The 15,677-nt window shown below is 40.6% G+C and overlaps 1 protein-coding gene across 7 annotated transcripts in view; it reads right to left on the reverse strand.

The window, feature by feature from the left end:
* LOC124120673 (dynein regulatory complex subunit 6-like) overlaps positions 1–15,600 on the reverse strand; it is a 52,666-nt gene extending 37,066 nt beyond the window's left edge. For 6 of the 7 annotated variants that reach the window (XM_048401663.1, XM_048401661.1, XM_048401662.1 and 3 more), the window contains exons 1-7: positions 15,431–15,600; positions 12,658–12,761; positions 7,495–7,588; positions 6,907–6,974; positions 5,488–5,608; positions 4,321–4,354; positions 3,175–3,284 (exon numbers count right to left, since the gene is read on the reverse strand). In XM_048401663.1, coding sequence (XP_048257620.1) covers positions 3,175–3,284; positions 4,321–4,354; positions 5,488–5,608; positions 6,907–6,974; positions 7,495–7,588; positions 12,658–12,761; positions 15,431–15,508 — 609 coding nt within the window. In that variant the 5' untranslated portion in view covers positions 15,509–15,600. Of the gene's footprint in view, positions 1–1,813; positions 1,823–3,174; positions 3,285–4,320; positions 4,355–5,487; positions 5,609–6,906; positions 6,975–7,494; positions 7,589–12,657; positions 12,762–15,430 lie in introns of all 7 variants that reach the window. The other variant, XM_048401658.1, reaches the window with a different exon arrangement.
* Between the last annotated feature and the right edge of the window lie 77 nt (positions 15,601–15,677).

Raw genomic sequence — 15,677 nt, forward strand, 5'->3', positions numbered from 1 at the left:
ATACGATCTAGACTTTAAAAAAAAGCTTGCCACCATCCCCATCCTCAACACTTTACAATTCTGTATACACGTGCATGTGCCCCCATCACCCATGCATGCACAGCTGTTTGCAGCGAAGTTGACACCACCCAATGAGTCAAGCAAGGCCTGGTTCCAGTAGGAGTGAGTGACCAGTGAGTGAGTGAGTGAGTGAGTTTGGTTTAACGCCGCTTTTAACAGTATTCCAGTCATATCACGGCGTGTCAGCTTAATGTGGGAGGAAAGCCCGAAGTGAAGCAGGTCTTAGACGTTTACCACTTCGGTTAAACCCATGAGCACGGGTATGTGCTGACAAACCTAGAAACATAATCGGGGCGAACCGGGATTCGAACCCACAATCATAGGTTTCTGGCGTGCCTAAGGGACGCAACTCTGCACAGCGAATTGCAGAGCCTTAGAGGACTGGGCCACCTGTGCCCCCTCTGACCAGTGAGCCCTCAGCTTACAAGGGGCTATGTTTGATGTTTGACATGTTCAACATGTGTCATATCCTTGTTGTATCTGCCCTTCACATTGCCTTAATAGCAAGTAAAAGAAGGATTTGCACAATTCATGCAGGGCAGGGTTTACTACCCGGGATTAACCAGGAGTTATAAAAGCCCCACTTCATCATCTTCTCGAGGCAAGAGAGTTAACTGACTTTAAAAGTCCAGTTTCCACCCTTGCCGAACTAGGCTGGAATTACTGGGCTCGATCGTAGCGCCACCAGTGGCTATTATGAGTTATGTCCTTTCTATGCCTCTCCTATAGACCACTCAGATTCAACCTCTTGTATCACTTGCATTTGCTTCAAACAAAACGGCGACGCCCAGTCAAGATGATCTGATCAAAACTCAAGATCTATATTGTGATAAAACGAGTCTTACATCGTGAAGTGCATCAAATCACGTGAGCACCTTGATTAAAAGCATGAAAAAATTTAGAAAATATCTGTTGACAACGAGTTAGCGGTGCACATGCTTTGCAAATCCTGCAGTTGACCGAAATCTGCATGACACTTTACGAACCGAATTTCGATTCCGTTGCACGATTTTGATTGGACTATGCATAGACTCGTTAGTCCAGCCAAAATGTAACTCCATAATACCAGCCTAGTTCGGCAAGGGTGGAAACTGGACTTTTATAGTCAGTTAACTCCCTTGCCTCGGGAAGATGCACTTCATTAACTAACTGAAAGGAAATGCATGTCTAACCACACTAGACAGCGGTAGTATGTACTGACGGGTGATGGTGGAGCGTAGTGTTACAAACTAGTGAAGTAGTTTCAATGACCATTCCCCAGCTGGAGCTATATATTGTCTTCAGATAGATGGTAATTATGTTAAGATTCACATTTTCCAAATTAATTAAGTACAGTTCACTTAAAAAAAATTCTCAAAATAATTTCCAAACACTACCCCTTACTTTGCAAAATAGATCTAATTCATAATTGAGTAATTTGACATAATATAAAGATGTCAATTTTGAAAGCTATATATGTATCACCATCACAATATAGATATAGTGTTAACTTTACAAACTGTCCATTTTGGAGAAGCAGAATTAATAAAAAAAAGTTATGATCAGTATTAAATCACATGATTTTGTTGGAACCAAACTTTTTTCCTGGATTTTTTTTATTTCAATTCTTCAAATAGACACATGTATTTCTGTCATGGAACTCTGTCACAGTATTCAAAGAAAGCAAATATTAGTCCATAAAATATTTCCTCATCCTTTGCAGAAAAGGTTGATACAGAACATATATATTGACAAGACACGCGTGCCAACAAACCAGTGTCAGCTGCAGGAGACATAATGTTTACATTTTAAAATTATTCATAAAACATAGGGAAAACAGACAGTACATGGACAAAAAGTTATGCAAAATGTCATAATATTTTCAATAGGATCAATATTACCGGTATTACCAAATCAACATAACAATACACATTATTCATTAAACTCAACACTGAAGAAAATATGTAATAATTCAAAACACTCATAAAACATTTCCAATATCATTATAACTTTACCATATTCAACATATTCAAGCACTCCCTTGAAGAAGATCTATGAAAATGTTCACATTTAAAATTCATAACAGCCACTGCACTATATTCTAAAGAAAATATATTCTTTACCAGCGAATCTTTATCTGTCCGTCCAGTTTACATTGATCTCTTTATATACTTTACATTGTCAAGGTGTTTCGGTTGATAGGAGTTCTCAGTGTGCCCTTTATGCACAAGGAATTTTAACTGTGCCACAATGATGTTAACCGTGCCTTCTGCACTTTAACACAAGGACTGTTATACCCTCATATCAATCATCTTCCCGAGGCAAGAGAGTTAACTGAATTGTAGCGCCACTAGTGGTTATTACGAGTTATGTCCCTTCTAAGCCTCTCCTATGGACCATTCAAATTCCACCTCTCGTATCACTTGCATTTGCTTCAAACAAAATGGCGGCGCACAGTCAAGACGATCTGATCAAAACTCAAGATCTATATTGTGATAAAACGGGTCTTACACCACGAAGTGCATCAAATCACGTGAGCACCTTGATTAAACACATTAAAAGATTCGTAAAATATCTGTTGACAACGAGTTGGCGGTACACAAGCTTTGCAAATCCTGCAATTGACAAAAATCTTCACAACAGTTTATGAACCGGATTTCGATTTTGTTGCGCGATTTTGATTGGACTATGCATTGACTCGTTAGTCCAGCCAAAATGTAACTCCATAATACCAGCCTAGTTCGGCAAGGGTGGAAACTGGACTTTTAGAGTCAGTTAACTCTCTTGCCTCGGGAAGATGAATATGAATCTGCTTAATGTGTAAAAGGAATACCCCAGGTATACGACCGAATATGAAGCATGGGCTGCTACTTTAGATTTGCTGACTTGGTTGTAACACAGAGGCTAGATAAGTATCTACAATTAATTAAAGTGCTTTCTGCATATGCATGTTTTATATAGATTGGAAGAACTAAGAATATAGATATCGTAGACAGTATACAATAATGTCATATACTGACTAAATTGTATCAAAATGCACATTCCCAAACCGCTAATACATTGAATATGGTAAAAGCGTCAAATGCATGCAGGAAGATGCCTGTTTACATGAGTGAGTACAATGGCTGTGGTTACCTCGAAGTACTCTCTCTGTTTCTTGGCATCCAGGGTGTGGTGATGCCAGGCCTGGAAGATGACCCGTCCGACCGCCACGTGGCTGACATGCTGCAACTTCTGGTAGGACACTGGACATGCAGATGGATGTTACAACGAGGTACTGGACATGCAGATGGATGTTACAACGTGGTACTGGATGTGCAGATGGATGTTACAACTAGGTACTGGACATGCAGATGGATGTTACAATGAGGTACTGGACATGCAGATGGATGTTACAACGTGGTACTGGATGTGCAGATGGATGTTACAACTAGGTACTGGACATGCAGATGGATGTTACAACGAGGTACTGGATGTGCAAATGGATGTTACAACTAGGTACTGGATGTGCAATGGATGTTACAACGTGGTACTGGATGTGCAGATGGATGTTACAACGAGGTACTGGACATGCAGATGGATGTTACAACTAGGTACTGGATGTGCAGATGGATGTTACAACTAGGTACTGGATGTGCAAATGGATGTTACAACTAGGTACTGGATGTGCAATGGATGTTACAACGTGGTACTTGATGTGCAGATGGATGTTACAACGAGGTACTTGATGTGCAGATGGATGTTACAACAAGGTACTGGATGTGCAGAATGATGTTACAACGAGGTACTGGATGTGCAGATGGATGTTACAACGAGGTACTGAATGTGCAGATGGATGTTACAACAAGGTACTGGATGTGCAGAATGATGTTACAACGAGGTACTGGATGTGCAGAATGATGTTACAACGAGGTACTGGATGTGCAGATGGATGTTACAACGAGGTACTAGATGTGCAGATGGATTTTACAACTAGGTACTGGACATGCAGATGGATGTTACAACTAGGTACTGGATGTGCAGATGGATGTTACAACTAGGTACTGGATGTGCAGATGGATGTTACATTTATTTAGAAGACTTTATGACCTCAGCCATTAGTTCACAGTAGAAGTCTATCAAAATTTCTTTTGGCCTAGTTTATGACAGCTCATATCTTAAGTGCCATCCTCTGTTATCCAGTAAATTATATTTCCATAATATTTTGAAAAATATTGTATTCACACAAAACATTCCAAACATTCAATAAATAACACATGTACACAAATGACCAGTACTTACTGGCCTGGCGTCCCTTTCTGTACTTGATCCATTCCTGAAACAGTACAACAACCTATCAGTGTTGTAATCTGTATGAATGAGTGAGTGAGTGAGTGAGTGAGTGAGTGAGTGAGTGAGTGAGTGAGTGAGTGAGTGAGTGAGTGAGTGAGTGAGTGAGTGAGTGAGTGAGTGAGTGAGTGAGTGAGTGAGTGAGTGAGTGAGTGAGTGAGTGAGTGAGTGAGTGAGTGAGTGAGTGAGTGAGTGAGTGAGTGAGTGAGTGAGTGAGTGAGTGAGTGAGTGAGTGAGTGAGTGAGTGAGTGAGTGAGTGAGTGAGTGAGTGAGTGAGTGAGTGAGTGAGTGAGTGAGTGAGTGAGTGAGTGAGTGAGTGAGTGAGTGAGTGAGTGAGTGAGTGAGTGAGTGAGTGAGTGAGTGAGTGAGTGAGTGAGTGAGTGAGTGAGTGAGTGAGTGAGTGAGTGAGTGAGTGAGTGAGTGAGTATGGATTTACGCCAGTTTTAGCAATATTCCAGCAATACCATGGAGGAGAACACCAGAAATGGGCTTCACATGTTCGTCGGGAATCGAACCCGGGTCTTCGGCGTGACGAGCGAACGCTTTCACCACTAGGCTACCTGACCACCCGAAATCTGTATGAAAAACAGGTGTGACTTCGGCCTCCTTTGGTCATCTTCACAAGGCAAGGAGTTAACTGACTATAAAGGTCCAGTTTCCATACTTGCCCATATATGCTGGAATAGTGTGGCTCGATCAAGATTAGCAGTGCATGTGGCCGAGGTAGGCCAATGGAATGTCAGATAAATGTTCTAGCACTGTATGGTCACAATTTGACTTTGATGCACCTAAAGTGGAAACAAAATGCCATTTATGGGGCATACTGTACACAGAAAGTTCAACCAGCTCTAGACGTAAACGTTCTTGGTATGAAACACATATCGATCTCGAGTTCTCCTGGTCAATATTAATGGCTTTGATACATTAAATGGAAAACACTGGACTGGAAATCCATTGAGCTTTAAACTGACAAAAATACAAATGATGAATGTGGTATCAGTTTACTAAACATCCCCAAAAATTTAATCCTGAAGTCTGAATCGGATAATGACCAACTGCCCATTTTGTCTCCCCAGCAGAGCCCTAGAATAAAGACAGGGACTCCACCCCATCACCTACCCGCCATATGTTGAGGTGTACACGCAACATGCGATGGGAATGATGTCGAGCTGCCATATTCAACTTCTTCATTATTTTCTCCTTCTTTTTCTGTTCACGTAGATGATACTGCATCCAGCCACTGAAACAGAGAGGACATAATACAGAGGGGACATAAGTTCATGTCCGATAATCCATTATCGGTTATCCTCAGTGTATCAAACGGCACTATATTATGATGGTAAAGGTATATTTCTGGCCATATTTTCTAGTGGTCTATACAATATGCCATTACAGAGTTATCTCCCTTAACATTCCAAACACTATCACTTCCAGTTTCTTTTGACGTTCAAGGGCTGTTGGTAACCCTTGCATTCGTGACATGCAACGTTGTGTATGCATATAAATCCTCGGAGATTGTGATGTAATCGTGCGACGTTGTGGGTTTTGGGTAACGGTTGGCAGAGAGATGGCGTGTTACAGAGGGCTGTGCATACTGTGTCTGTGTGTATGTTATTGTCAGTTGGGTCCGTTGATTGCACTGCAGACTTATAAGTTATATAAGTTATATAAACGTAGAGATTATTTCATCCTGTGTTTCTGTTTAATTGATACATGATAAATACCCTAGACCCATGGGACAGCACCATTTCCATGTCTCTTATCACTAATCACCTGAACTACCCAACTAATCCCAATGCCACTAGCGTGTTTGGGATAAATCAGCATTCAAAATCAACGTAATAAGGGCCCAGGGCGCTCTCAAAATTAGAAATAGGGGGCTCTTATTAGAATATTACTTTGGTGGAAAAAACAGAGTTGAAAGATAAATTTCGTGGTTTATGCTGACAGTCTGAACTGTTTTTATACGACAGATACATTTTTCCAGAATTTAATTGCCCATAATTAAGGGTGAATATAATACACGAGTGCGTATTATACACGAATAAATAAGTCTTGTGTACATTGATAATTCGGAAGGGGGGCTAATTGGGATTGTTCACTTGCCAATATATTATAGCAAATGTCGCCGTGGGCGCTTATTGGAGCGGGGCGCTTATTAGGTCGAATACGGTAATCAGAGTTGAGGCTTCTGAGAACTTGGTACAAGTGAGTGAAGCATTCAGATCAGCATATTTAAATTTCCGTAGCTCAAAAACATACATATTGTACATAATAAAGACCGTGCTATTATATTGTGGATATTCTATACAAGTATTTTTTTCTGAGCTCCACGGTGTCTACACACAAAAGTAAAAAAATAAAATACTAAACGAGCTCCTGTGTAATACCAGTTTATGCAACAAGTGAATAGCTCTGGTATCTGACGAGTGAAAGCAAGTATTCTATATACAATATGTCATAAGAGCAATTCATGACAGATGTGCAGTGATTACAAAACCATACCAGCAGAAAACCTTAAACCTAGTGAAAAGTTACCTGTAGCACATTCTCTTGAGGTGTGTGTTGTAGTGGCCGTAGGCTACAGCATACATCTCGGGACTTGGCTGTATAAAAAGCAAGAATATCATGAGTTAATACAGTCAGCTCCAGGTAAACCAGGTTGGATATACACAATGACAATGTGGATGAAACAAACATCTGTTAATAAAATAGATTTTTACCTGTGCTTGTGGGTTTCACCAAAGTTCTTAACGTCATAGACCTGCGTCACTTCAGGCTTTCCTTCCACATTAAGCTGACACGCCGTGATATAACTGGAATACTGTTAAAAGCGGAGTCAACCAACACAGTCACTCACTCACTATAAGGTTAAGAGTAAAAATCCACCTCTTTATAAGGAAAAATAATCACAAAACCCAACAATGAGTGAGTTAAACTTAACACTGATTTCAACAGTACTTCCGATATATCACAGTATGTCAACTGATGTAGTTCTTCATCTCCATAATGGAATTGTGCACAGATCAAAAGAGTTTTCCCAAATAATAACTAAGGTTCCAAAAAGATTGTATTGAAAACCTTGGTAGCAAATTTCAGTATAATCCTTCTTTGTCACACACTCACCAACAGGAACTCATCAAAGTTGAATAAGAAGTCCAGATTGCTTTCAGAGAATAACCTCATCTTTGGTTTCTCATCTTCCTCAACAAACATATCCCTGAAGCAGAATGTGGTCAAATTAGACAACGGACCAAACACATTAGTTTTCTGAACAAATTCATCATATGTAATACTATGCTGTGGCATTGACACTCAAAGTGAATCCATGGTGACATTAGAAAATACTTCATTAGTCTGAGACTTTGCCACTAGTCCAAAGCCCGAAACCTGTGACGATCTGGGATAGAATAGGTCTTCAGCAACCCATGCTTTTTGTTAAAGGCGACTCTGCTTGTCGTAAGAGGCGTCTAAGGGGATTGGGTGGACAGGCTCGCTGACTTGGTTGATGCACGGCATCGTATCCCAATTGCGTGGATCGATGCTTATGATGATCATGTCAATCACTGGATTGTCTGGTCCAGATTCGATTATTTACAGACCGCGATCATATAGCTGGAATATTGCTGATAGCGACGTTAAACAACAAACAATCAATCAATCAATCAACCAAAGCCCGAGAGTCTGAAAATATTGTTTGGTCTAATAAGCTCAGCTAATAATAGTCACTATTACAATATTACTAAAATCTACTGAAAATGATGCTAAGAGCCATGCTTGGACCAGTAGATTCAAAAGGTTTTGGCACCGACTATTTCATGTACATAAATATCAGTAGAGTCCAATGTGAAATACAAACAAACTGATACGTTTAGTTCTGTGGCATGACTTTCACAGAATTTTGATTAAAATGGCTTATTGTTAAAGTTTTCATGCTGGATGTGTTCTTTCCTGTGTCAGTGACTGGGGATTGCACAATTCTTTTTGTATTACAGATTTTCTAGACGAGCAATGTGGGAGGCAAAAAGTGATGAGGGGGGATCTGGTGAACGGTTATTATGAGCTCGTACCAAAGTATAAATGCATCACAAATGTTTAAGGTCAAAACATATCTTGGGTTCATAAACTGGGTGAATGTCACTGTCAGCATTTGAGCTATTAGCAACATTCAAACAATATCATGGCAGGAGTCACCAGGAATAGGCTTCACACATTGTATCCACACCACCACTGATACCAGGAATAGGCCATGTGGTGAATCCAACCCAAGCAATGCAGTGTGAGCAGAGAACACATTAACCACTGGGCTCCTCCAACGCCCCAGTGAAACCTGAGGAATAGGCTTCACTCAAAGTACTTGTGTGGGGAATCAAACCTGGGCTGTTTGGTGCATTGAGCGAACGCTTTAACCACTGGGCTACTCCAAAGTCCTAGTGACACCTGAGGAATAGGCTTCACTCATTGTACCCATGTGGGGAATCAAACCTGGGTTATTCGGCGCATTGAGCAAACGCTTTAACCACTGGGCTACGCCAACGCCCCAGTGACACCTGAGGAATAGGCTTCACTCAATGTACCCATGTGGGGAATCAAACCCAGGCCATGCTGTGTGAGCAGATAACTCTTTAACCACTGGGCTACTCCAATGCCCCAGTGACACCAGGAATAGGCTTCAATCATTGTACCCATGTGGGGAATCAAACCTGGGCCATTCGGCGCTTTGAGCAAATACTTTAACCACTGGGCTACGCCAATGCCCCAGTGACACCAGGAATAGGCATCACTCAATGTACCCATGTGGGGAATCAAACCCAGGCCATGCTGTGTGAGCAGATAACTCTTTAACCACTGGGCTACTCCAATGCCCCAGTGACACCAGGAATAGGCTTCAATCATTGTACCCATGTGGGGAATCAAACCTGGGCCATTCGGCGCTTTGAGCAAATACTTTAACCACTGGGCTATGCCAACGCCCCAGTGACACAAGGAATAGGCTTCAATCATTGTACCCATGTGGGGAATCAAACTTGGGCCATTCGGCGCTTTGAGCAAATACTTTAACCACTGGGCTATGCCAACGCCCCAGTGACACCAGGAATAGGCTTCAATCATTGTACCCATGTGGGGAATCAAACCTGGGCCATTCGGCGCTTTGAGCAAATACTTTAACCACTGGGCTACTCCAACACCCCAGTGACACCAGGAATAGGCTTCAATCATTGTACCCATGTGGGGAATCAAACCTGGGCCATTCGGCGCTTTGAGCAAATACTTTAACCACTGGGCTATGCCAACGCCCCAGTGACACCAGGAATAGGCTTCAATCATTGTACCCATGTGGGGAATCAAACCTGGGCCATTCGGCGCTTTGAGCAAATACTTTAACCACTGGGCTATGCCAACGCCCCAGTGACACCAGGAATAGGCTTCAATCATTGTACCCATGTGGGGAATCAAACCTGGGCCATTCGGCGCTTTGAGCAAATACTTTAACCACTGGGCTACGCCAATGCCCCAGTGACACCAGGAATAGGCATCACTCAATGTACCCATGTGGGGAATCAAACCCAGGCCATGAAGTGTGAGCAGATAACTCTTTAACCACTGGGCTACTCCAATGCCCAAGTGACACCAGGAATAGGCTTCAATCATTGTACCCATGTGGGGAATCAAACCTGGGCCATTTGGCGCTTTGAGCAAATACTTTAACCACTGGGCTACTCCAACGCCCCAGTGACACAAGGAATAGGCTTCAATCATTGTACCCATGTGGGGAATCAAACTTGGGCCATTCGGCGCTTTGAGCAAATACTTTAACCACTGGGCTATGCCAACGCCCCAGTGACACCAGGAATAGGCTTCAATCATTGTACCCATGTGGGGAATCAAACCTGGGCCATTCGGCGCTTTGAGCAAATACTTTAACCACTGGGCTATGCCAACGCCCCAGTGACACCAGGAATAGGCTTCAATCATTGTACCCATGTGGGGAATCAAACCCTTGGCTGAAGCATGAAAACAAATGCCTTAACCATCGTAACTTGTTAGTTCAACTGACACAAGTTTACTGAAAACCATCTTCCCGAGGCAAGGGTGTTAACTGACTATAAAAGTCTAGTTTCCACCTTTGCCGAACTACAGTTCTACAGATACAGTTTTGCTGGACTAACGAGATGATGCATAGTCCGAACAAAATTGCGTAATGAAATCGACATCCTGTTCGTTAACAACATGGAGACAGCAAATTCCAATCAACTGCAGGATTTACAAAGCGTGTGTTCTGCCAGCTGGGTGTCGACAGATACTTTGCAATTCTCTTCATGTTTTTAAGCAAGGTGCTCAAGTGATTTGGTTATCGATCAGCTCGACTTGACTAGGCCCCGCCAATTTGTTTAAAGCAAATGAAAGTGATATGAGAAATGGAATCTAACTGGTCAGTTGGAGGGACATAGAAGGGACATAACTTGTAATATCCACTGGTGGCACTACAATTGTGCCTGGAAACTCCAGCCTGTAAGTTCGGCAAGGGTGGAAACTGGACTTTTATAGTCAGTTAACGGCCTTGCCTCAGGAAGATGATTAGAAACATGTTTTCTCTGTATCTCATATCATATTAATGACATCATGAATCTTGTCATGACCTCACTTCTAAGATATGTATCATGACATTTAGCATCAAATAAAGCCCGAACAGAAAATCCAGTTACACAGAGAAAACCAGGAATTTGCACTTGGCAGTATAAATGCTTTTGGGGATAAGAAGGCTGCCAATTTTGCCTTTTGTGATTGCTATATTGTTACAGCTAGTTTGTCAAATGCATATTGATTATTGACTATACTGATGAACAGAGCCAAAACCTTCACAGTGTTATTTACATGCAGTCATGCTTGAAACAGACTGCTGAAACCAAACAAAACTATTGATTAGGGAAATTATTTAGTTTAGTATTCAGTGACAGAGCTGTTATGTGATGTAGTTCCTTATCATGTTATTTGATGCTGCTGTTAACAATATTCTAACTGTATCATGGCAGCATGTAAATAACTGAGGCTGGACCACATGACACACAGTCACTCATGTCACAGAGTCTGACCACCCAATCCTCTTTAGTCAGAACCCTATGGGGGTCTGGGGTAAAATGCATCCCCAGCATCCCATTGCTTTGGTTGGTTGGTTGGTTTGTTGTTTAACGCCGCACTCAGCAATATTCCAGCTATATGATGGCGGTCTGTAAATAATCGAGTCTGGACCAGACAATCCAGTGATTAATATCATGAGCGTCGATCCACGCAATTGGGATTGATGTCATGCATCAACCAAGTCAGCGAGCCTGACCACCCGAACCCGTTAGTCGCCTTATACGATAAGCATAGTCACCTTTTATGGCAAGCCTGGGTTGCTGAAGACCTAATCTACCCCGGAATCTTCACGGGTCTCCCATTGCTAGTCATAAGAGGCAACTATACTGGGATGATGTAGAGATTCTGGATTAGAATTGGTCCTTAGCAATCTCTGTAGGTCGTAAGAGGCAACTATAAGGATTGGCTCGTCAGGCTCAGTGACTAGCTTGATTGTGCATCATCATACCCCAGTGGGGTGGATCACTGCTCATAATATCAATCACTGGATTGTCTGGTCCAACCTCAATTATTTACAAATAGCTGTTGAGTACAACATTAAACATCAACGATTTCACACACCATTTTAACCTCAGATATATGGGACTTATTCAGTGTTAAACATGCTAAACAGATTGATTTCAGAATTTTGACTAGCTTTCATACATTAGCATGTATGTTTACTTGCAATTCAAACTCGTTTCATTCTTTTAAAATTAGAAAATACAAGTTTCTAACTTTTTTCATAAATTTGGCAGCAAAAATTAATGAAAGAAAACAAGGTTCTTGGGAATCTGTAGAATTCAATTCATCATGAAGGTAAAAAATAATGGTTCGTTCGAGAAAACGATCTTAGCGCTAAGACCATCACAACTCCCATAGTTTAATAGACACACTTTAGCGTGAAGACACAATGTGGAACAAGGCCATGGCTATATTGTCATAAGATATATTGTTGCTTCGTTATCCAGATATTCTGGGGGCAGTCGGGTAGCCTAGTGGTTAAAGTGTTTGCTCGTCACGCCCCAAGACCCGGATTCGATTCCCGACATGGGTACAATATGTGAAGCCAATTTCTGGTGTCCCCCGCCGTGATATTGCTGAAATATTGCTAAAAGCGGTGTAAAACCATACTCAATCAGATATTCTGACATTTAAATAAAAACATACCACTGCAGGTTTTCTAGTCCGACTACTTTGATGAGTCGGAGCTTGTCCAGAATAAACTGTAGCGGATCCTCTGGACACATCACTGCTAAGCCCGTCAGGAGTGCCTGCCATGAACAAATTACATCCTATGCATTAATGGCATTAAAACAATGTTTTTCAATTAGTTTTCTTTTGTTTCCAACACCATAGGAAGGGTGGTCAAAATAGAAACAAAATTAACTCAGCAATGCAAAAACTTCAAAGTAAGTTACTTTTTGTGACGATACCTTAAATATAGTCTATCAAAGATGGGATGATTTGGCAAATAAAACACAATTCAGACTATATGTATTATATTGTTCCCATGGTGGCATCTGGCTCATGTCAATTGACTGTAAACCAATAGTTTATCCTTTACCTACAAGATACATCCTATGATATTGACATCATACTAGGGCCGGGACGATACATGCACCAACAGTGCAATCTGTAACGGATCACAATACCTTGCTCACGATCCGATATGTATCATGATACTTGCATGAACTCTTATCTGTGGTGCTTAAGTCCTTTTTTTCATGGACAGGATGGCAAAATACCTGGCACACTGACTATTTACAGTTGTCAGTGTCAAATATGGTGTAATGGATGAAATTATTTACGCTTTCACGACAAAGTTTCACTACTAATTAGTATTTGGCAGCATTAGAAATTGGCACTAGTCCTGTAGTCCTTACCAAACTGCCCAACAGTTAAGGTATCATATTAGGATTAGTTGAAATTTGCTGTTTTTAAGAGTTTTGCAATATGCTATTATAAGGACTAGTGGACTAACTACCGTATTCGACGTAATAAGCGCCCCGCTCTAATAAGCGCCCACGGCGATATTTGCTAATATATTGGCTAGTGAACAATCCCAATTAGCACCCCTTCTGATTGATCAATGTACAAAAGACTTATTTATTCATGTATAAAACAAACTCGTGAGTTATATGCACCCTTAATTATGGGCAATTAAATTCTGGAAAAATATATCTGTCGTATATAAACATTTCAGGCTGTCAGCATAAACCACGAAATTTATCTTTCAACTCAATTTCAATTTTGAGAGCGCCCTGGGCGCTTATCACGTCGAATACGGTAAGTTAGTTTCTACAGCTGATCGGTTTAAGAGTTATTAAAGAAAACATTTAAGCAACCAATCGATATTTTTTACTTTGTTTGTGACTGTGATCGATACTTGTATCGAGCAGTAAAAAATGGCATGAATGTATCATCCCACTACTACATCATACATCAACAGCTTGAGGTGTGCAGTGAGCACAAAAACAGAACAGCAGTTGGCAACACATCTGATACTGAGTGAGTGAAGAAAACTTTTCAACGACTTTTATCAACCAAAAAATAACAGTCAGATCATTTCAAACAACACAAACTGTAGCAATGTTTGATAGGCCTCCCGGATTACATGTAGTGAAAGACCCGTGAAGATCCGGGGTAGAATAAGTCTTCAGCAACCCATGCTTGCTGTAAAAGGCGACTTTGCTTGTCGTAAGAGGCAACTAACGGGATCGGGTGGTCAGGCTCGCTGACTTGGTTGATGTGTGTCATAGATCCCAATTGCGTGATATCAGTCATTGGATTGCCTGGTCCAGTCTCGATTATTTACACAGACCGCCGTCATATAGCTGGAATATTGCTGAGTGTGGCGTTAAACAACTAACAAACAAACAAAAACATGTAGTGAAAAGTAAAACGACCACAGTTTCAGTCCGATATCAACTCGAGTTAAGCGACCCAATACTTTGAAATTGAGTATACAAACCTATCAAAGGACAACTGGTAGAAGTATTTGGCAAATATGTATTAAAGTGGCTTAGATGGTGTCCAACACTGAAGTGGGTTTGGAACATATGTTAAGTTCTAACGATTAAAGTGGATTTGTTATACTGGCATTTATTGGCAGTTAGTGTGGTAAATGAATATTGATTTACAATTCCCCATGAAATAATAATTAACTTCAAGGTGACGTAAACTTCAAAGAACCTAGAGGACCCAAGTCCTCCCCTAAACTTCTGCCACTGTAAGTGCAGATCTCAACATAAGCTGCATAAAATATGAACTAAATGCTTTCATAAGTAAATGTAATGTCTAATTACCAAAGTTAATACAAAATACTACATGTTTGAAAATGTGGCCATAATGGATGTCACTCATGAGGTTTCCACTCGCCAATGTGGAACTTCTACTTTCGAGTATGTTTCAATTGTTGACATCAAATTTGTTTGTTTATAGATTGCTTTTGATATTTAATTTTGAGGTTTAATCATATTTAACCTTCCAAATAGTAAGTATTTTTTACTGTTTATTTTGAAACTCTGCTGACTCTGCTGAGTTATGCGATGTGTGACACATTTTCAGCAACACATGAACATGCATATTTGAGGTCACCTGAAACAGCGTTTAGTAGAATTATCTTTTTTTAAATGCTGTTAGCTGTTATTTGTAATACCCAATAGACTTGAACCCTAAAAGGAGTAAATTATACAGAATATTCAAAGACAAAAATATTAATACCCAATGTTGAATGGATACATGTGAGTAGAAATACAATAGCTCAAGCAATGGAAATGCATATATTATAATAATTTACGATTATATGCATGAATTATGCATGATCATATTAAATCATATCCAAAATTGAAAAAAAAATTACACTTGCTAGTGAACGTTCTATCCTCAAATTGCTAAATATGCGAACACATTGGAGACTTCATATTGTCATATAAATTACCTCATATATATCTGGTAGCTTATTGATCCTCAAATACTTTCTTAGATCTGGGTCTAATCCTTTCAATGATGCTGCCATTTTGAAAGATATTAGAAGAAACAGTAATTATTCCAATAATATTAAGGAACTTCGAAAACTAACACTGCTACGCCATATTTGTTTCAGGTAGCAACGGGGGAGTGACGGATTATCTCCCTTTGGTTTTCGGACATGATCGTTTCTCTCCGGAAACGGTTTGATAAATCGT

This window comes from Haliotis rufescens, unplaced genomic scaffold (genome assembly GCF_023055435.1).
Source record: "Haliotis rufescens isolate VD_foot unplaced genomic scaffold, xgHalRufe1.0.p SCAF_23, whole genome shotgun sequence".
NCBI classification, from domain to species: Eukaryota; Metazoa; Mollusca; class Gastropoda; order Lepetellida; family Haliotidae; genus Haliotis; species Haliotis rufescens.